Source organism: Rutidosis leptorrhynchoides, chromosome 4 (assembly GCF_046630445.1).
Source record: "Rutidosis leptorrhynchoides isolate AG116_Rl617_1_P2 chromosome 4, CSIRO_AGI_Rlap_v1, whole genome shotgun sequence".
NCBI classification, from domain to species: Eukaryota; Viridiplantae; Streptophyta; class Magnoliopsida; order Asterales; family Asteraceae; genus Rutidosis; species Rutidosis leptorrhynchoides.
Window position 1 is genome coordinate 587,327,232 of NC_092336.1, and position 24,040 is coordinate 587,351,271.

The window sequence follows — 24,040 nt, forward strand, 5'->3', positions numbered from 1 at the left end:
AATGTTCTTTAGGAGAAGGTAATGAACCAATTGATGAAGCTGAAATGTTAGCTACACTTATGGATAATGGATATGAACCAACAACAGAAGAACTTCAAATGTTAAAAGAGGAAGACCGATATCGATACAAATCATCGATAGAAGAACCGCCGATATTAGAGTTAAAGCCACTTCCAACCCATTTGGAATACGCTTATTTACATGGTGAATCTGAATTACCTGTAATAATATCGTCTTCTCTCACAAATGATGAAAAATCTCAACTCATTTCTGTGTTGAAAGCTCATAAACCAGCCATTGCATGGAAGATTCATGATATTAAAGGAATAAGTCCTTCGTATTGCACACATAAAATCCTTATGGAAGAAGGTCATAAAACGTATGTGCAACGCCAACGAAGACTAAATCCTAATATGCAAGATGTAGTTAAGAAAGAGATTATTAAACTGCTAGATGCAGGTTTGATATATCCAATTTCTGATAGTCCATGGGTAAGCCCAGTTCAATGCGTGCCTAAGAAGGGTGGCATGACTGTCATTACAAATGAGAAAAATGAGCTTATTCCTACTAGGACTGTAACAGGATGGCGTGTGTGTATTGATTATAGAAAATTAAATGACGCCACCAGAAAAGATCACTTTCCCTTACCTTTCATAGATCAAATGTTGGAAAGATTAGCCGGAAATAGTTACTATTGTTTTCTAGATGGATTTTCCGGATATTTTCAAATTCCAATAGCACCCGAAGATCAAGAGAAAACCACATTCACGTGCCCTTATGGTACTTTTGCTTACAAACGCATGCCATTTGGACTTTGCAACGCCCCTGCAACCTTTCAAAGGTGTATGATGGCGATTTTTCACGACATGATAGAAGAATGCATGGAAGTTTTCATGGATGACTTTTCAGTCTTCGGTGATACATTTGAATCATGTCTAGTTAATCTGGAACGAATGCTAATTAGATGCGAAAAATCAAATCTAGTACTTAATTGGGAGAAATGCCATTTCATGGTTAAAGAAGGCATCGTTCTTGGACATAAAATTTCAAAAAAAGGAATTGAAGTGGATAGAGCTAAAGTAGATGTAATTGCTAAACTTCCACATCCCACAAATGTTAGAGGAGTTAGGAGTTTTCTAGGGCATGCCGGTTTTTACCGACGTTTCATAAAAGATTTTTCTAAAATTGCCACTCCTATGAATAAACTCCTAGAAAAGGATGCGCCATTCATCTTTTCAGATGAATGTATCAAATCTTTTAATATTCTTAAAGAAAAACTCACTAATGCGCCGATCATGATAACACCAAATTGGAATCTACCATTTGAACTAATGTGCGATGCAAGTGATTTTGCAATGGGAGCCGTTTTAGGACAAAGGATTGAAAAATGATTTCAACCTATATATTATGCTAGTAAGACATTACAAGGAGCACAAACGAACTATACAACTACTGAAAAAGAACTCCTTGCTATTGTCTTTGCTTTTGACAAATTTCGATCATATCTCGTTTTAGCAAAAACGGTGGTCTATACCGACCATTCTGCTCTTAGATACCTATTTTCAAAACAAGATGCTAAACCAAGATTAATCCGTTGGATCTTACTCTTACAAGAGTTTGATATTGAAATCAGAGATAAAAGAGGAGCAGAAAATCTCGCCGCTGATCATCTTTCTCGTCTTGAAAATCCTGAGTTAGAAGTTCTAAATGAATCGGCCATACAAGACAACTTTCCTGATGAATATCTATTGAAGATAGATTATAAAGAAATCCCATGGTTTGCAGACTATGCAAACTACTTAGTTTGTGGATTCCTTGAAAAAGGATTATCGTACCAAAGACGAAAGAAATTCTTCAGTGATATAAAACACTATTTTTGGGAAGATCCACACCTGTTTAAAAGTTGTCCCGATGGAATAATACGCCGATGTGTATTTGGAGATGAAGCTAGTAAAATTTTAAACCATTGTCACACAGGACCAACAGGAGGGCATTATGGGCCTCAACTAACAGCAAGAAAAGTTTATGAAGCTGGATTCTATTGGCCTACAATTTACAAAGACGCACACCTTCTTTGCAAATCCTGTGATGCATGTCAAAGGGCCGGAAAAATAAGTCAACGTGATGAAATGCCACAAAATGTCATCCAAGTATGTGAAGTATTTGACATTTGGGGTATTGACTTTATGGGTCCATTTCCAAAATCTAATAATAATCTATATATACTCGTAGCCATTGATTATGTATCTAAATGGGCGGAAGCACAAGCTCTCCCAACTAACGATGCACGAGTTGTAGTCAACTTTTTAAAACGTCTTTTTGCAAGGTTTGGAACACCGAAAGCTTTAATAAGTGATCGGGGTACTCATTTCTGTAATAATCAACTTGAGAAAGTTCTTAAAAGATATGGAGTAACTCATAAAATCTCCACCGCATATCATCCACAAACAAGTGGACAAGTTGAAAATACCAACCGAGCTTTAAAACGTATTCTCGAGAAAACCGTAGGATCAAATCCAAAGGAATGGTCCATTAAATTGGAGGATGCACTCTGGGCTTTTAGAACAGCCTACAAAACTCCAATTGGAACCACACCTTTTAGACTTGTTTATGGAAAAGCATGTCATCTTCCAGTAGAAATTGAACACAAAGCATTTTGGGCTTTGAAGACATGTAATCTTGATTTACATGGAGCTGGACGTCTACGATTAAGTCAACTAAACGAATTAGAAGAATTAAGACATGAAGCATACGAAAATTCGTTAATCTATAAAGAAAGAACGAAGAAATGGCATGATAAAAGAATCAGAAGTTCAAAAGAATTTAAAGAAGGAGACAGAGTTCTTCTTTTCAATTCACGATTCAAGCTATTTCCTGGAAAATTGAAATTAAGATGGTCTGGACCATTCATAGTCAAAAGAGTTTTCCCATACGGAACGATAGAATTGATAAATTCAAATGGGATTGAATTTAAAGTTAATGGTCACAGAGTTAAACATTACATACATGGTCAGATGGAAGTCGACAGCGAAGTTAATCACAATTTCGACACCACAGCTAACTAAGTGTGGGGAGAATCAAGTCTTTAAAGGATAATATGTATTTCTGTTAGAGTTAGATTGTCTGTTTTCGTGTAGTTCTCGAAAATGGAACCCGAATGGTCTTTCCCTAGCAGACCCTAAAGAACTAGTCTTCTACCCCCATTCTGAATTTTTAATTTTTTTAGGTTTTTACGAAATGAAGACTGCCTGTGAACTAAACCATGGTCTAATGCTACACGCTTTGATCACTAAACGTAATAATGACATACTACCGAGTGAAATAGTATCAGTAATCAGAGAAAGAATGGACGGAGTTAGAAAAGAATCCAGATGCGAAGATAATAAGTTACAATTTGGTAAAGGAAAATCAAAATCCGCAGCGAAAAGAAGAGCACGACACCTAGAACGATGTCACAAATGCGGAAAATGGTCACATGGAGGTAAATGTTCAAATAATCAAACCTATTCAAATACCGAATTTGTTACTTTATGCAGAGACGGACCGTTCATATGTTTAGAAGAAAAGACACTGAATGCTCGAGGTTACGCCTATGTAGCCATGGAAAATCAATTAAACCGACTATCTTATGAATGGGATAGATCATATAACTAAGAAATCTATTCCACAGGTATGTCTGTACAGTTTTTATTTTTATTTTTATTTTTAACCTTTTGATAATAAACGCTAATTTGTTCGCTAAAAAGTATTAAATTGATATTGAATAAAATTAGGTTTGGCGACCGAAATTATTGATATCATTCAAAAATTTATTACATCACTGCGAAATTTAACGTTTATTCTTAAGGTATAAATATCTTTAATCAATCAACCCAAAATATTTCAAAAATTCGTCATGAGTCAAATTAGGTCTTGGAACCGAAATTACTTTACCGAAAAGAGGGGCGCATATTTTTGATAATATTTGATTGATTAAAGTGGGATAAAAAGCCAAAAAGATTTTTAATTTTATTTTTACCATGTTTTTAAAATTAATATAAATCTTAAATTAATATTGTAAACTTTGTAAAAACAATATATTTAAAATTGTAAATATTTGAAAAATTAATATAAGTTTGGTGTGAATTTATAATATGAATTTTTAAATTAAGTCTGGTGTGAATTTTTAAAATATGAATTTTTAATTTTATGCATTTCAAATTTTAAGTTTGGTGTGATTTTTTTTAATATTAATTTTGAATTTTATATTTAAATTGTGTGAATTTAAAAACAAAAATTTACTCTATCTCATTAAGTTAAAAATATGATCTTTAAAATTCGTCGTAAGTTGAAGACTAGGTCTTTGAACCGAAATTGCTTTACCCGATGGCGGGACGAGAATTTTTATTATCATTATTTTTAAGCTTATTGATTTAAAGTATGCCAAAAAAAAAAAAATTAAAAAATCCAAAAATCTAAGCTTTTAAAACAATCGCTTGAAAATGACAAAATTTTAAAATTTTGTCGAGGGACGGACTAGGGCATCGTCCCGAAACGACCTCGTCCAAAAAAGAAACAAAATTTTTAAAATTTTATTTAATTCTATGTTTTAAAAGTATAAGGTTTAAAAAAAAAAAAAAAAAAAAAAAAAAAAAAACTGGATTTCAACCCCATGCGACTCGCATGGGGGAAAGGCATAATCCATGCGAGTCGCATGGCCACAGAAAACTGGTCAGGTTCAAAAGCTCAGTCGATCTGTTTTTCTTTCACAACACACATACACAAACACGAAAATCTCTCAAAACTCTCTCAATTTTTCACCAAAATTCACCAAATTTCTTGCAAAACTTCACAACAATCATGCCTAGATTCAGTAGTCTCAACCCCTTCAGGAGAACGGTAAAGATTTCACCCCTAATCTCTTTAAATTCGAATTATGTGTGTTCTTGAGCCATTTTACCTAATTTAATTTTTGTTAATTTTTAGTAAAATTAGTGTTAAATTGATGTTATATTATGCATGTATATCCTAGATAGAAGCTATTTAACATGAATTGAAGCTAAAAACTTCAAATTTTTAAGAATCTAGGGTTTGTGTTCTTGAGCAATTTGGGGCTTTTTGATATAAACAGGTTATGGCCGATTTTGGTCATGAATTGTTGCTAAATTAAGTAGTGTAACATGTTTAGGTAGTTAATTGATCCAAACTTTGAGCCTAAACATGTTTTTGAGAATTAAAGTGGACTTTTTAAGTCTAAAAATTCATGAACTTGGATAATTTGATATAAAGGCCATTTGAAACTTGTTTCATTGCTAGTAGTGATTATTTTGGCATGTTATTTGAGATAAATGCTTATGAACTTGATGTACATTTTTCGTATATGCTTATTTGACAAAGTGTAGACTTGACAAAAATATGAAAATGAGCACTAGTTTGATTTGAATGCCATGTAACAAGTGTTTAATTGCTATAATGATTATTGTTGACATGTTTAAGAGTTTAAATGTGATAAAACATTGTACACATTTTCGTATGTAAAAGTGTAGAATTGTTATTGTTAAGAAAATGTGTATAAAATGTGTTATGAATTGAACATGTCATCATAATTGTTTCAAGTTATTATTTTGCTAACACTAATGCATATTTGGATGCACAAATTTTGTGTTTAATGTGTTTTGCAGAGAAATACAGATACGGACGGTGCATCATCGTCCAGACAACCAGAGCCCGAACCGGAAATGTTTTATGAACAAGAACAACATATGCAACAAGAAGAAGAACAACATGAGGATCAACATATTCCATATCACGATCAAGATCAATTATTCATGAATCAGTTTCGTCAATTCGCTCCACATCAAATGATTCCGAGCTTAGACATTAATGAAGATCAGTTACACCCAAATCTGAGATTTGATCGATGTTGGATAGAGTATCCAGATTATCAAAAGAACATGCACATTCTCTACTTTAAGGTTGTTGAAATGCCAAGGGCAATTGACTGGGTACCTTTGGAAACAGTTGACCTTGCCGAACCGATTCGGGAATTATTGGTGCAAAGGTATGGTAATTCTCAGTTTAACGATTGGATGCGCCTATTTTCCATTCGTAGAACCATATATAGGGAATGGTGTATAGAATTACTTAGTACTATTAAGTTAAACAGTGATGTTAGGAGAATAGATGATAGAAGCTTTATTAGATTTCTGTTAGGTGGACGCATGTACAGAATGTCCATGATAGATTTAGCCAGGGCCTTACAGATTTACACCCCTGCTGAACTTTTGAGCCCCGACTGTAATAGCCTGATTGCCCAAGGAGAAAGGATAGATAGGGAATTTGATATTAACGCCGTCTGGAGGCGTATGTCCCACTTTAATGAATTTCACGCCAGTGGAAATCATACATACTTAGATATAGATAGAGCTGAACTCCGGGTGATTCATAGATTCTTAGCAAACACAATTACACAAAGGGGTAAGAATAAGGAGAAATTGACCGTAAACGATTTGTTCTACCTCAAGTGTATTAGAGACCCGAGGAGTTTCGTTAACATTCCCTATTGTGTTGGTTATTATCTCGCTAATGTAGTTTCGGGGATGAAATCGGGGAGTATTATAGGTGGTGGTATTTTCATTACTCTCATTGGAGAGTATTTAGGTGTGGATAAGCACCAAGGGGGTCCAATGAACGAAATAGAGGACGAAGGTGAAACTATAAGTTCAAACCTTTATCACGGTGCAAGGGTATTATTGATGAGACGTGGTCGGGTATATCGATACGAGGGACCTCAGCGACAGGTAGAAAGAGGTTTGGATGATGAAATGGAAGAGGCGAACAACATTATAGGAGTTGTTCGGGAGACTGCTCTTGATTTAGGCGTTCGTATGGAGGATGAATACATGACGAACTATGATAGGCATATGCAGTACGAGGCATGGCAACGTCGGAATGACTACGAGCATTCCCGGCAACGAGAGCATGGCCGATGAGATTATCATCAGCGCCAAATTATAAGCCAGTTGCAGCCTGGCGAGATGTATTATCCGACCCGACCCGCATACTATCCTGCACATCAGCCAGAAATGAGACCACCCTATGATTTATATGATTATGACGCAGCATACCAGTTCACCTATCACCAGCCATGGAACCCTGATCCGAACATGAATTGGGATCCATATCCTAATTTTCCTCCTAACCCGCCTCCTGATGAGTAGAGATAAGTTGGTAATTTTTATTTTTATTTTAAACACTTAACATTTTATTACGTTTATGTAATGTTTGATATTCTTATTATTATTGTGTACTAATATTTTTATTATAGTTTGAAAATGGGATGCCAAAGTTCCATTTCAAATTGCATGTATGATTATATTTGTATTGTATGTATTCTATTTTATGCACAAAACAGGGTAAAACAACGCGTTTTCAAAGACTGGCATTAAGTTCAGCAAAAGCAAGTAATTTTTGACGACAATGATGCAAAATATATGTGAAATAACAACAAGACGGAATGAACAAATGACGTGCACCATTTATCATTCAAACAATCAAACGACAATATGTTTGAAACTTTGGTAAAATTTAATCATTTTTCTGCGATAATCACCCTCAATAATTTAAATTATTTCTGATTTCTTGCAAATGAGGGCATTGCAAGATCTTAAGTGTGGGAAGGGGTTAAATTCTTTCGGATTTTAAAATTTTTTTTTAAACACTTGGTTACCATTAAAAATGCTAGTAACGCAGTAGTTGTGTTAGAATCTAGTGCTCTCCGATAACATGGAACAGCCCTAGTCTTATATACTGACTACCCACTTCTAGTAAATTTTTCAAAATTTTTAACAAAATGGATTCAAAATCATGTTTATACATATTTATGAACGATTAAAACTAGGTCATTGAGCCGAAATTATCGTTACCTCGGAAAGGACATAAATTGAGAAACAACCAAAACGTTAGAATTCATTTAATAAGAATGGAATAGAAGAGAAAAAGGCAAAGAAAAATATAAATAAAAGCCAAGTGTGGGAAAAGTTTGCCAAGTTATTCAAAACATATCACATATTTTTGTACAAACAATTGAAAATACTTTTGCTTTGGACTAAACTAAACTGTTTTATCCGATGAAAGAAAAGAAGAGATGGATCTACACGATGAATCAATTCCATCATTAAAAGGAAGTAAAGTCTTCCGAAAAAGACACGCGCTTCTTGATTTAGGTCATGAAGTTGTCGTCCAGACCAGCTGTAGGTTGACGAAAAATCTAGAAAAGTCATCACTAAAATCAGCAGGAAATCCACGGACCTCAGCATTAAACAGGGTCGCCAAGTGGTCAGATTTATCCTAACCATGAGAAGGATTTATCTCGTACAATGGGGGGGCACCATGCAAATTAGCTGGATAAGACTAATGAATCAGATCCCCAGAAAGGATAATCTCCTTAAAGATTAAAAATCAGCTTTTAAGACTGATATTACTCAATCCTAGAGATTGACCTTAAAGATTGAGAATTACAAACTCATGGAATTCGATGATATCTAAACTCGAGCTTGAACGAGAAAATATTTTGATCAAAATTACAAACCGATTTGTTTTCTGAAAACCCTATTTTCAATGCGCTCATTACCATTGAACGTAAAATCCTAGGAATTCACCTGGAATTCATTAGGTCACCTGAACTAAATCGGGTGTCAACCGTAAGAACGGTGGTTGCATAGCATGGTCAAAGACAGGACCTTGTGCCATACCGAAAAATTATAAGGGTGAGCTTTACTATTGCTCCTACCAAGGATAGTAATTGCGTCCGACACGTTATAGACCATAATCAAAAGCATGTCACGGGACATTGCCTTAACAGTTGCTTGTTCAACGCTTTCCTTTACAACCGGACGGTAGTTTGCCGAAAGGTAATATACGGAACAAGTAAACTGGACGTGTTGCTTTCCAAATACAAGGTTAGCAAGTGGGTGACACAAAACAGCAAGTTTTGAGCTAAAATTTTCAAATCTAAAACCCACCAAACCCACAAAAATATTTTGCAAACACCGGTAAAGGGTTATTCCGGAAAACTTATCTAGGGTAAAATCTAGCTTGAATTTTCAAAAGATCAAATGTTTTCATAAAGATCCAATTTCCTTAATGGATCTAAATTTTTATAGTCATGTGGGACTGTAAACCGCCTTTCAAATGTGCACTTTGCTTTGGAAACCGAAAGTAAATCGGCTATTTGATTGCCAGTGTCGTTGACCTAAACCCGAGGCAACCATAAAAAGACACACCCACCTTTAACCACATCGTTACTACCATTGTTCATACCGCCGTATTGAAGTCACTGATGTACAAAGTGTGAAGAATAAAGAAGTGATTCAAGTGTTTTAAGACTATATTGCTTGAGGACAAGCAACGCTTAAGTGTGGGAATATTGATAATGCCAAAAATGAACACATATTTTATAGCATTATTCCTCAGGAAAGACAAGATTTTAGTTGCAATTGTTCAAATTACAAGCGATATTCGTTTAAATATTAAAAAGAGAAGATAAAAGGCAAATTCGACAAATTGAAGACAAAAAGGTCCAAAGAGCTAAAAAGTACAAGATACAATTAAAAAGGTTCAAAATATTGATGAGGAACGTCTCAAAATGACAAGAGTACAAGTTACAAGACGCAAAGTACGCGATTTAAAATAATACGCGAGGACGTCCGAAAATCCGGAACCGGGGCCTGAGCCTAGAAGAAACGCCCGACGCAACGGACTAAAAATATCTACTCAACTATGCATATAAATATAATATAATATATAAATAATTATTAAAATTATTTATATATTTATATTATTTATTTATTATGTCGGCAAGCAATCAGATAAAAGAATGTGAGCTGTCATCACCAGCCATGCGACTCGCATGGCAGGAAGGGTAAGCCCATGCGAGTCGCATGGCTTACTTTTCCAGGCCACCTTCTATATAAAGCGAGTTCGTGATTCAGTTTGATGTACACCATAATATCTATCTCCCTCTATCTCAAACATATGATATAAATAAATATTTATAATTTTAATTTTAATTAATAATAATAATAAGGTTATGTTAAGGATTGTTTTAAGGGTGTAAGTCGAAATTCTGTCCGTGTAACGCTACGCTATTTTTAATCATTGTAAGTTATGTTCAACCTTTTTACATTAATGTCTCGTAGCTAAGTTATTATTATGCTTATTTAAAACGAAGTAATCATGATGTTGGGCTAATTACTAAAATTGGGTAATTGGGCTTTGTACCATAATTGGGGTTTGGACAAAAGAACGACACTTGTGGAAATTAGACTATGGGCTATTAATGGGCTTTATATTTGTTTAACTAAATGAAAGTTTGTTAATGTTAATATAAAGATTTACAATTGGGCGTCCCTATAAATTACCATATACACTCAATCGGACACGATGGGCGGGGTATTTATATGTACGAATAATCGTTCATTTAACCGGACACGGGAATGGATTAATAGCCACTAGAATAATTAAAACAGGGGTGAAATTACATTCAAGGGTAATTGGTGTAATTGTTAACAAAGTAGTAAAACCTTGGTTTACACGCAGTCGATAACCTGGTGTATTCATTAAACAAAGTATTAAAACCTTGTTACAATTCGAATCCCCAATTAGTTGGAATATTTAACTTCGGGTATAATAATAATTTGACGAGGACACTCGCATTTTATATTTATGACTGATGGACTGTTATGGACAAAAACCAGACGGACATATTAAATAATCCAGGACAAAGGACAATTAACCCATGGGCATAAAACTAAAATCAACACATCAAACATCATGATTATGGAAGTTTAAATAAGCATAATTCTTTTATTTCATATTTAATTTCCTTTATTTTATATTTAATTGCACTTCTAATTATCGCACTTTTATTTATTGTTATTTAATCGCACTTTTAATTATCGTACTTTTTAATTATCGCAATTTTATTATTCGCAATTTCATTATCATTATTTATTTTACGCTTTAATTTAAGTCTTGTATTTATTTTATATTTTACATTAGGTTTTAACTGCGACTAAAGTCTTAAAATCGACAAACCGGTCATTAAACGGTAAAAACCCCCCTTTATAATAATAATATTACTTATATATATATTTGTATTTTTAATAAAAGTAAACTAATATAGCGTTGAGCTTTGTTTAAAGATTTCCCTGTGGAACGAACCGGACTTACTAAAAACTACACTACTGTACGATTAGGTACACTGCCTATAAGTGTTGTAGCAAGGTTTAAGTATATCCATTCTATAAATAAATAAATATCTTGTGTAAAATTGTATCGTATTTAATAGTATTTCCTGCTAAAATTAATAACTATTTTATATACACCTCGCATAACATCAGCGATTAATGAAAAGCACATTGAGAAATAATCACCAATGTTTCTTGAAAGAATTCAAGGGTATATATATGGACCAATTCATCCATCATGTGGACCATTTTTCTAATAGACGCATCTAACGCATGGTCTCATGTTTGTGTGTTATCAAGCCGTAATATGGCATTTGCAAAGTTTCTTGCACAAATTATTAAATTAAGAACACATTATTCTGATTACACCATTAAAAGGATGAGACTTGATAATGCTGGTGAGTTAACATCTCAAGCTTTTAATGATTATTATATGTCTACAAAGATTGTTATTGAACATCCAGTTGCTCATGTGCATACACAAAATTGGTTTAGCTGAATCAATAGATAAACGCTTACAGCTAATAACTAGACAATTAGAAATGAGTACAAAACTCTCAATATTTATATGGGGACATGTAAATTTACATGATGTGACATTAATTCGCATTAAATCAAGTGCAAGTTATAAATATTCTCCATTACCAACTTAATTTTGGTGGAGACCGAATATTTTCCATCTTAGAACATTTGGTTGTGCAGTGTATTTTTAATTGAACTATCACAGCAAATGGTTCCTCAAAGAAGGATTGAAATATATGTTAGATATGAAACATCTTCAATCATAAGATATATTGAACCCATGACGGGTGATGTTTTTACAGCAAGTTTTGTCGATTGTCACTTTAATGAAACATTGTTCCCTATATTAGGGGGAGAAATGAAATATAAATAAAATGATGTTTCATGGTGTGAACATCAATTAAGGAATATTGATCATCGCACAAAAGAATGCGAAAAGAAAGTTCAAATATAATGCATATGCAAGAACTTGCAAATTAATTACTTTATGCATTTAAAGATACAAAAAATAAGTGGCTAAATCATATATACCAACAGTAAATGCTTCAGCTAGAATTGAAATTACAAAAGCTGGCAATAATGTCACTTATGAGTCTTTGCTACGGCAGAAACGTGGGAGACCAATTGGTTCCAAAGATAAAAATGCTCGAAAAAGAAAATCAGCTGATAATGAGGTAAAAGAAAGTGTTCAAGAAGAACCACAAATCAATACTCCTTCTGCAGAGGATATTGATAAATGTAAATACATAAATTGCAATAAATTATGCAATATTATGGAACCGAAATGAAATGAAAAATCTTGATGAGATATTTTCATATAATATTACAATGACATCATGAATAAAGATGATGATCTAGAACCAAAATCTGTCATTGAATATCAAAATAGACATGATTGAGCTCAATAGAAAGGAGAAATACGAGCTGAATTAGAATCGCTCAATAAAAGAAAAGTTTTCGGATTAATCGTTATCACTTTTAAAGATGTGAAACGTATGGGATACAAATGAATTTTTATCCGAAAAAGAAATGTGCAAATGAAGTTACAAGGCAAAAACTAGACTTGTAACTCAAAATTTCCCACAAAGACCGAAAATGAATTATGAGAAAAACTTATCCCCCTGTAATGGATACAATTACTTATTAGATACTTAATCAACCTGGTAGTTACTTAAATGCATCTCATGGATGTTGTAGCTACTTATCTGTATGGATCACTTGATAGTGATATACATGAATATACCTGAAGGGTTTAAGGTATCATAAGCATCTAATGCAAAATACAAGGGAATGTATTCTATTAAATCACAAAGATTTTTATATGGGTCTATACAATTGGGACGCATGTGGTATAACTGATTAAGTGATTACTTGATAAGAAAAGTGTATACATATAAACTTATTTGCACATGTGTTTTTATTATGAAAAACAATGATCGGATATATATCGTAGTTATTTATGTCAATGTTCTTAACATCATATGAACAAATAAAGAGATCTATGAAATCATTCAACTTCTAAAGAATTATTTTGAAATGAAAGATCTTGAAAAAATCAAGTATTACCTTGGATTGCAAATTGAGCATATGCCTAATGGTTAACTTGTACATCAAACAACTTATACCGAAAAGATTTTAAAACATTTTTAAAAAACAAACTCATTGTTGTTAGATCACTCAATATTGACACTGATCTATTTCATCCCTGCGAAGATCATGAAAATCTTAACAGATCGAAAGTTCCATATTTTAGTGCAATTGAGGTTCTTATGTATCTTATAAATTATACAAGACCTGACATTTCTCTTGCAGTTAATTTGTTGGCAAGATTCAGCTCAACTTCTACAAAAAGACATTGAAATGGGATCAAGCAGATATTTTGATACCCTTGAGGAACCGCTGATTTAAAATTATTTTATTCTAACGCTTAAAAACAAGATTTGGTTGATTATGTATATGCAGGTCATTCATTAATCCTCATAAAGATAAATCTCAAACTCAGTATGTATTCCTAAATGGAGGTACCACAAAATCATGGCGTTCTTAAAACAAACACTTGTTGCAACATCATCAAATCATGATGAAGTGATTGCATTATATGAAACTACTCGAAAATGTGTTTAGTTGAGATCAATGACACAAATCATTATTGATTCTTATGGATTAGAACGCTATAAAAGACCAATAACTATCTTCACCAACAACTGTATATGAAGATAATGCAGCTTGCATAATACAAATGAAAGAAGAGTATCAAAAGTGACGGAACAAAATATAAATGCTGACGAGGCGCCAAAGACATAGACGGTCTAAACGGTCATAAGTTTGATGGAAAAGAATGGTATGTTGGTAAGGCTCAGAAAAGACTAAAAGGGAATAGGAATTGAAACAAGGGTTTAAGCAAACCATGAAGGAGACTGTAGACAAATCACAGGAGCTAAACTTGTACATAAAAGATTTAGATGATAAAGTTTCAGATGAAAAACTCAGATTCTTCTCATATAAGACAACCAGCTTAAAATGAGATACGTTCAATCAATAACTCTGCTGATCTTTATACCAAAGCACTGTCAACCGCTGTTTTCAGAACACACGTTCACAATATTGGCATGAAGCAAGTTCAAAATATGTGACGACTCAGCGATGTCTACTTGAGGGGGAGTCAATTCTATACTGCACTCTTTTTTCCTTGACTAAAGTTTTTATCCCACTGGGTTTTTCTTTAGCAAGGTTTTTAATGAGACAGTACTAGTTGCACTCTAATAAAATTGATCATCCAAGGGGGAGTGTTATAATATGAGTACAAAAAGTCATATGGATGATAAATTTTAGTCAACTTTGTATAGCTTGCATAGTAATATTTTACACTACAAATAAGGCCTCTATGTTAGCCTTCAATATACATACACTTTGATATATATTTCATATCTATAAACTCTCTCTTTTCTTACTTATATGTATAAGTCTCTAATTAGTAAATAAGCCAAAGTTAGTTATAAACTACTGAATTACAACATGGATCAAATTGTTATAAAAGTCATCATTTGTCGTGTACCTATCGTAGTATCGTTCAAAGCTATCTTGCAGCGAAAGCGAGAGAGAAACGAAGCGATTGAAGCATTTGAATTGTAAACAAGAGGTACGATCAACTTCAATATTTCAAAATTTACGTTAATTTATAGTAGATGTATGTTTCATGGTTGATACTACGGAGTAGTATTTAGTTATTTACATATACATTATTAGTCTAATAGATGAAGCAGTTAGGGTTTCACTTTTATTTAGGGGATAATTTGTTATCGGTATTGTAAACATATTACGAAAAAGGGCAAATTGCTCAAAAAGGTAACATGAAAGTCACTTTTTCCCGATAAAGGGTATATCCGTTTTTTTCTTGCCCACAAAGAAGTCTGATCACAATTTAGTGCGTAAAAGGGTGTCTGATTGAAAAATAGTGTCAATTGAGGTAACACGTGACACCGTGAATTTTTTTTATAATTTTTATTAGTGATGTGTATTTACATGTCATAATTTATTTAATGACTAGCATTTTAACATTTTTTTTTTTAATTTTTACAATTTAGTGATGTGTAATTTAGTGATGTGTCTGTCTTTTTCATTTGTTCCTATCAACTAAATAACTTGTACAATTATAAAAAAAATTCTAATCATTTGTCCTTCTTTCTGCTAAAATTTGAAGATTGCATTTCAGTCTCTCACAAATGAAAAAGACTCACGTATGCCTTGGTTTCAGTATCTAAATCAAACTAATTGCAAGTGAGAGAAGATAAAAAGAATAAAAAAATATATAAATTAAGTCATGAAAGGAATTGGGAGTGGGATTGCAACAACGAATTACAAAATATATAACAATTGGTTGGACGAATTGCATGGCCAGATCTCGATTCTCTCGCTGTTGACGGTGACCGCCGTTCGTCGGAGAAGACGACCGAGTATTACTATCAAATCCGACCACCACCGTCGTTGACGGTGACCGCAGATGGTCAAACAACAGAACTTTTGGAACGGGTTGATTTGGATTTATGAATCTGAAGTTTCAATTTGGGTTTATTTGTGTAAATTGGATTTGTATTTATGAATTTTATCTTTTAATTTGGGGAAGAATGATTATGAAGATGGTGTACAGATCTAAGAATAATCATATGGGAATAATATGATCTAGGAATATATTGCTTGCTTTTCAAAAAAAAAAAAAAAATTAAAAATGCTGGATGATGAAGATGAAGATAATGGGTACTGGATCGTTGTTTGACAACATTAATTTTTTTTTTTTTTTTTTTGGTAATAATTTAAAATTGAATAAAATAGTATTAATGATGTGGCAATGAAAATATCACACTTGAAATATTAATGATGATTTAGTTGACATGGAATTTACACATAAGCAACAAAAATAAAAATTCATTTTGAAATATTGACATGGAATATATATGTAAACATAAAATACACGTGTCCGATATTACCTCAATTGCAACTATTTTTCAATCACACACCCTTTTACGCACTAAATTGAAATCATACTCCTTTATGGGCAAGAAAAAAACGGATATACCCTTTATTGAAAAAAAAGTGGCGTTTATGTTACCTTTTTGAGCAATTTAACCTACGAAAAATATATAACTATTCATAAAATACAGCGATGGAATTCGAAATATAGCTTGTATATTAAAACTAGGTTTTGGGTTTAAAGTTATTTTGACTTTAAATCTAGTAAATTGTCTATTTTGGGACAGATTAGTTATTATTATATTGATATTGTGGATAATTAACCCCTTGAAATTAGTAGATCAGGTGCATGTGTTATTCAACAGTTTGAAAGTGATTAATTAATATACATTCTTGATAATGTCTATGCTATGCTGAATAATTATTCGAATGGTTTATATTTATGGTTGATCATTGCAAGTTTGAAGAGTCCCACAGGAATAATTTACCTTGATTATGTTGATATATGCTCTCATGCATATGTTATATTTCTTACATATTTTATGACTGATAATTGTTAATGCATGAATAGTATGTGAATCCTCAAAGTCATTAACTATACATGCAGTTTGTACAAAATGGTTATATTTATATTTATTTTGCATATATGAATTTCATAATCAGTATATGTATGTAGATATGAAATTGAGGCATAAGTAGAGTCTTAGAATGGAATTAACTTCGATATTGGTATTATGGGAAGGGTGTAAACATACTTGTCATGACTACACGAAAGGTATAGTATGATTTGGTTAAATGTCTAAATTGTAGTAGTAGAAATATGAGAAGGATCTTGAAGATACAGATGATTATAAGTAGAAATGTCGGTCAATCTTTAGTGTATTCATTTGTCTTGTTTAACCCCCATGAATTAATGTTTCATGTACTCTGGTTTACGAAATTTCGTTTTAACTCTTAGATATAATTTCCTTGTAGTAATTACGTTTGAGTGGTGGTTGCAGGGATGGACAAGTCTGACGTAACGGGAGCTTCAAAGCCTAAGAACACACAGAATAGTCACAAACGTGTAAAATCTGAAACTGAGAATGTGAAAGTTGTACTCAATGAAAGAATAGGATTTATGACTGTCAACGAGGACCATGTGTTAGCTCGGGCAAGGGCTGAAAGCTGGTACATGATGACCGGGTGTTCAGTTCACGTTTGTAATAACAGGGACATGTTTGTTGAGTACCACCCGATGAATGGTCATGAGGTAATTTTGGACTTTGGTAGCCGTGCTGATGTACTCGGGATTGGTAAAGTAAAGCTTCAACTGACCAATGGAAAGGTTTTGACTCTTTCAAATGTTTTTCATATGCCTGCAATTCGAAAGTGTTGTGTATCAGCTTGCAAACTTAATTACGAAGGATCAGACGGGATTAGATGTAGTTTTTGACTTTGGGGAGAAAAAAGTTGTCATTACGAAGGATGACCAGATTCTGGGAGAAGGATACTTAGAGGGAGGACTCTTTCGATTGGCTGCTGTGACATACGTTGATGAGGACAGTAACACGAGGACCCGAGATTGGTACCTGAATTCTAGAACCAAAATGCACATGTGTAACTCTAGGGACATGTTTTTGGACTACCACCCAGTGACTGGTGAAAATGTGATGATGGACGATGATATAATTGCTGATGTGGTGGGGATGGGTACAGTGATTGTTCGGTTGACCACTGGAAAGGTTTTGACTCTTGTGGATGTTCTTCATGTGCCTGCGATGAACAAATCTGTTGTGTCTGTTAGTAAACTTGATGATAATGGGTTCAGTTTGTGTTTTGGGGGTGGGGAAGTAGTGATTACGAAGGATCAGGATATTTATGGGAAAGGGTACAAGGAGCATGGGTTGTATCGGTTGAGCATCATGGAAGGACCAGTTGGGCAGGCGTGAGATTGTATCGTCACGAGTATTGTCTAAGATCTTGGAATGTTGGCTAGTAGTAGTAATGTTGGTTTTTGACCATAAGACTCTATTATAGTTTCATATTGATTATCTTTTGTCACTTTCCAAAGTGGTTCTTATAATCACTTGGTTAGTCTGCCAAACTACTATCTTAGTTGGTATATTAGGTTATTGCTAATGGAAGTATTGTCTTAGATTTTGGAACAATGGCTAGTATTACTAACGTGTTTGCCCACAAGACACTATCATGGTTTCATATGGGTTATCTTTTCTCACTTACCGAAGTGGTTCTTATAATCACTTGGTCTCTGCAAAACTACTTTTATAGTTATAACTACTTTTTGCTAATTGCTAATGGAAGTGTTTTCATATTCAAAATTGGTTTATTATGTCAAAAAATTGGTAAAGAAATTGCATTTTAAATTTTGTACGTTATATTAATATGTCCAAAACTCCAATGCTTCATTATATGTTTTTTTTAGGAGGGATGATTCTAACACACCATTTTTTAATCCTCACACACCTATTTTAACCTTTTACTCTTCTAATAATACTCCATTTCTTTAAATTGGTGTGTGAGGATCAAAAAAGTGTGTGTGAGAATCATCCCCCATCTTTTTGTAGTAGATATTATTACCGCATATATAAAGATTAATCATAAAAAGTTTTAAAATAATTATTTAAAAAAAAAAAGAATAACAATAACATAAAAAAAAGGTCTTTTATCAAAAAAATGAAAAAAGACGAACAAGGATATAATCAAAACAAAAACGTTGCAAGGCTCGGAAACAGTAAACGATCTCTAACATTAACCAAAGAGCAAAAGCTAAATAAATCCGAGCCTTAAGCAACCGAATCGTTAAACCAATCCCGAAACGCAATCAATATGAAGAACCAATACAATAATCCCCATCTAACGATTATCTGTACAGTCATATTACAAAAATATACTGTATTATGTAACCGTGGTTGAACTGGTGAGCCAGTCAACAAATGTATGTGGCAGTATCGTGCCTACGTGTCTATATACTCCGTAAATATGTTGGGTCAAATTTTGAAATTCAACACTGAATTTCCACGTCAGCACATAACACTTAAACGCATCCATACCGTACATAGACACAGAAGACCTTATCATAAATCAATGGCGTCTTATCATCTCAAACAACCTGCAACTTAAAGCTTAATATCAAACCATGTTATCAGCTTCCTTCTCAACAACCGCCGTCACCGGTCCCACCATAAACCATCAGCCTCTTCACTCTCCGGAAACACTAGCATTGCTGATCATAAACTCCAAAACCATCAGGCAACTCACCCAAATCCACGCAGCTGCCATCCGCCATGAACTTGATAACCACCCAACTGTGAACTTCAAACTTCAACGCTCATATTCTTCATTTAACCGTCTTCATTCATCTCTTACTCTTTTCAACCGGACACATGATCCCAACGTGTATTATTACACTTCAATTATTCACTCTCACGCTGTCCATAATCTTTATTATAAAGGAATTAAATTATACATACAAATGATATCGAATAATATTGAACCGAATGAGTTTACGTTTTCAGCTGTTTTAAAAGGGTGTCCGTTACAACCCGGGAAATTAATTCATGATCATGTGGTTAAACTCGGGTTTGAATCCAATATGCACGTGAGGACAGCTTTAGTGGATGTTTACTCAAATGGTGGGGATTTGGTATATGCACGCCAACTGTTTGATAAAATGCCTGAGAGAAGTTTGGTTTCGTTGACGTCCATGATAACGGGGTATGCTAAGCATGGGGAGCTCGTGAAAGCACGAGCGTTGTTTGATGAAATGGTTGAGAGAGATGTGGTTTGTTGGAATGTGATGATTGGTGGGTATGTTAAGTACGGTAAACCGAATGAAGCTTTGACGCTTTTTAGGGAAATGTTACGGATAAAGATGAAGGTTAACGAAGTTACACTGGTTACAATTCTCTCTGCGTGTGGACAGATTGGGGCGTTGGAATCAGGGAGATGGATTCAATCGTATATAGAAATCAATGGAATGAACATGAATGTTCATTTAGGCACTGCTTTAATTGATATGTATAGCAAATGTGGTAGCTTAGAAGATGCTCGAATAGTCTTTAATAAGCTTAAGAATAAAGACGTTATTGCTTACAATTCAATGATTACTGGGTACGCTATGCATGGTCTTTCTCAAGAAGCATTGTTGTTGTTTAAGAACATGTGTACGATGCGCCTACGGCCTACAGATATCTCATTCATTGGAGTCTTGAATGCATGTGCTCATTCAGGTTTAGTTGCTATAGGAAAGGGTGTATTTCTGTTAATGAAAACTAAATACGGAATTGAACCAACAATTGAGCATTATGGGTGTATGGTTAACCTTCTTGGTCGAGCCGGTTATCTTGAACAAGCGTATGAGCTTGTAAAAAACATGAAGGTTCACCCTGATCCGGTCATATGGGGGACTTTACTTGACTCATGTGCACTTTATAAAAACGTTGCTTTAGCAGAAGAGATTGTTAAGTTTTTGGTAGATTATAAACTTGCAAATTCAGGAACATACATTCTTCTTTCTAACTTATATGCTGCAATCTCAAACTGGGCTGGAGTTGCCCGAATGAGGACAATGATGAAGGACCATGGGGTGCAAAAAGAGCCCGGTTGTAGCTCAATTGAAGTACATAACAAGGTGCATGAGTTTGTTGCAGGGGACATGAAACACCCAAATAGTGAACAAATTTATATGATGTTGGAGGAGGTGAATGGATGGCTTGAAGGTCATGGTTACGCTCCACAAACTGATATTGTGCTACATGATGTTGGGAAGAAAGAAAGAGCGCGATCTTTAGAAGTGCATAGTGAGAAACTTGCTATTGCATTTGGGCTTATTAGTACTGAGCCTGGAAGTAGTATAAAGATTGTGAAGAATTTGAGGGTTTGTTTGGATTGTCATGAAGTAACGAAGTTGATCTCAAAGATCACTAAACGAACAATAGTCGTTAGAGATCGAAATCGGTTTCATCATTTTGTAAATGGGCTGTGTTCTTGTGGGGATTATTGGTGATTTAGAAACTTGTACAAAGACTTGTCATAAACTCAAAACTCTACACATTTTGTATTATTAAGCCTTTTAACAACATGGTGGTTGGATTATTTGTTTAATATAATCTAGAGATAACCTAGAGATAAATGAAGATCAAGCTAAAATGTAATGGACAGAATTATCGGTTTATGTTTTTTGACATCTTCAATGGACTGAAAAGGTTCTGAACCTTCCCAATATAATGAGAACATCTAAACCATAGTTTAAATATTACACTTCAAATACCCGCCCTTATGGCCTACTGTTACACCAAATAACTTGTGTATTGGATGAGGTGGGAGCTCTCAAGTTCGAGTTCGAGTCCCTCTCTTAAAACATACCAGGGTATTTACCCGATTAAGGATTGATCCCAGGGAGGTTTTACCGACCCATATTCCAGGAATTCGGCCCACTCCGCTCGGCGCCTGCCACTCGGGATGGTTTAAGGATCAGGTCCCTGTAACGCGAATCGGGTTTCTGACCGAAAGCGCATGTGTGGTTGAAAAGTAATTGGGTGGGTTATTTATATCCCCGTGATTTCAAATACTTGTCGCTTCGAACTTAAAGGGTTAATCAAGTACCCATCAACGTCGTGCATTTGTAAAAGCATGATTTCCATTTCTTCGTAAAAGCAGTGAAGAAAAAGCATGAATATGAATATGAATATGAATATGAATACTACCTATTAAAAGAAAATGATAAACAAAAGAAAGTCAAATTCGGTAGATGTTATAGTAGTCGTTATAGACACATGATTTCCTTTTCATCGTAAAAGACCGAAAGCAAAAAAAAAAAAAAAAAAAAACAAAAAAAAAATTAAATAAATAAATAAATAAATAAATAAATAAATAATTTATTTATCACTTCTTTTCCATTCCTCTTATTTCCTTTCTACTCAACAAAAATACTCAAGAAAGATTTTTATTCTCATCTTTGTTTTCTATTGAAAATGAAACTAAAGAATTAATATCGATTGGTCTACTTGGCTCACGTGTCCGGACTCTTATCTCTAAAGGATTTGTCTCTTGATGCAATCTCTGCATCGAGTCTTATCTCCTGTAATTTTATCGTGATCTCGTGTTTGTAATTCCTTTGTGTCATGGAATTATGGCTTTTTCGCTCCATGACATTGTAACTCTTATTGGTAATATTAATCCTACTTGCTTTTTTAAAATAAAAAAAAAATGAAACTAAAGAATGTATACATTCTAAAGCCGAATTACTCATGATCTACTTAAAGCCATAATGCATCTGCATTAAAAGGTTATTGAGAACGAATCAAATCAATTCAAATAGCTTTAGGACCATTTGTAACCAATCTTGATCCTTTAAATTTGGATTCCAGTTACAAAAAGCAATTACATACACTGTCTTGGTCATTATTTGCAACTTTTGGTCCATTCAATCAAATCACATAGTTTTGACTTTATTGAGAGGTAAACGTTGTCAAACTTGAATCACTCTGCACATGTTTAAAAAAATAATAGGCTAAAACAACGGAAATCTAGGGGAATAATCAACTGCATAAGAGCCAAGAGATTTTTGGTTCAGATCAGCACCTTCATTACATCACATATCAAATACCAAGTATATAATGTTTGGAAGATGCTCTCCCCATGGTTTGACAGGCACTACATCATACTGTTGTGCAGTCGTATGTTATAAATCATCAAAATAATTAACTTCAGGTTACAAATCGAAGTTTCAGAGAAAATATCAAAAAATATGATTTGAGTACCTCTGATTTCTTTATAAAAGGCTGAAACACCGACAGCGCCAACGGGCAGAGAGTATTCAAGCTTTCTCCTTGGTTTCTTTGACCAACGGGCCTCACCCAAGTGATCTCCACTAAATGCAAGTAATACAGACTGAATTTATGAGATGTAACACAAGCTATACAGACTGAATTTATGATAACAAAAAGTTTACCTCTTTATTTGGAGAAACAAGTAGCTGCAAACAGTCTATTTAAACATCATGAAAACGATAGATAATGGACCACATACACGATCATATTGTTAACAATTGATATGCGGAAATATTAATCAAAGGAAGTAAACTGGATTGATAAGAAGTAAACTGGATTGATTATTATTGAATTGAAGTACTAAAAAGGAATAAACTTTTAGGACTACATTTTACTTACGTTGGTTTTTGTTACATTACAAAGAAGTCTATTTATACAATCAAAGGCTACTATCTAAATCTAATTAGAGTATGGTTCCAAACATACTTTTGGCACCACTTTAATACAAAAGGAAATATGCTTTTAGTCTTTGTAGCCGTTGTCTTTGTAATTGTATGCATGTTTGTATGCTAACATCTTTATGTTAGCGTATTTAATATTGTTATTAGACATTAATGTAAACTTAGTTACTAAGAAAACTTAGCTATTAAGTATTCTTAATTATTAAGGATACTTAGCTATTAAGTATTCTTAGTCATTAAGTATTCTTAGCCATTAAGTATTCTTATCCATTAAGGATACTTAGCTATTAAGTATTCTTATCCATTAAGGATACATAGATATTTTAGTATCATTAGTTGTTAAGAAATTATCGATATTCGTGATACTTACCTCTTAAGTTTTCTTAGAGGTTAAGAAAGTTAGTTTTTTGTAGCCTATAAATAGGAGTCGTAATCAAGAGTTGTATAAGATAACAACTCTTTAAATAATACACTCAATCTTCTAATTATTTCTATTTTACACTTCCATTATTTATTCTAATCTATTTAGCAACAAAGTCATGCTATTTTAATCTTTAGAAACAAAGTCTTGCTATTTCAATCTTTCAAG

General features: G+C 33.6%; 1 protein-coding gene and 1 long non-coding RNA gene across 2 annotated transcripts; one reads left to right on the top strand and one right to left on the bottom strand.

Annotated features, from left to right (window-relative positions):
- The first annotated feature begins 19,356 nt into the window (after positions 1-19,356).
- On the top strand, positions 19,357-21,368 carry LOC139842887 (pentatricopeptide repeat-containing protein ELI1, chloroplastic-like). The gene has a single exon (XM_071832987.1). The coding sequence runs from the start codon at positions 19,357-19,359 to the stop codon at positions 21,223-21,225; it is 1,869 nt and encodes a 622-aa protein (XP_071689088.1). The 3' UTR covers positions 21,226-21,368.
- A 1,485-nt stretch (positions 21,369-22,853) lies between these two features.
- Positions 22,854-23,217, bottom strand: LOC139840039 (uncharacterized). Its single transcript, XR_011757196.1, has 3 exons — positions 23,173-23,217; positions 22,982-23,091; positions 22,854-22,884 (listed from the first exon to the last, which is right to left on the bottom strand). It is a non-coding gene; the product is annotated as an uncharacterized lncRNA (long non-coding RNA).
- Between the last annotated feature and the right edge of the window lie 823 nt (positions 23,218-24,040).

Bases quoted from the DNA above. Each gene is read 5' to 3' on its own strand.
- LOC139842887 (XM_071832987.1), top strand. From the start codon at position 19,357: ATGTTATCAGCTTCCTTCTCAACAACCGCCGTCACCGGTCCCACCATA.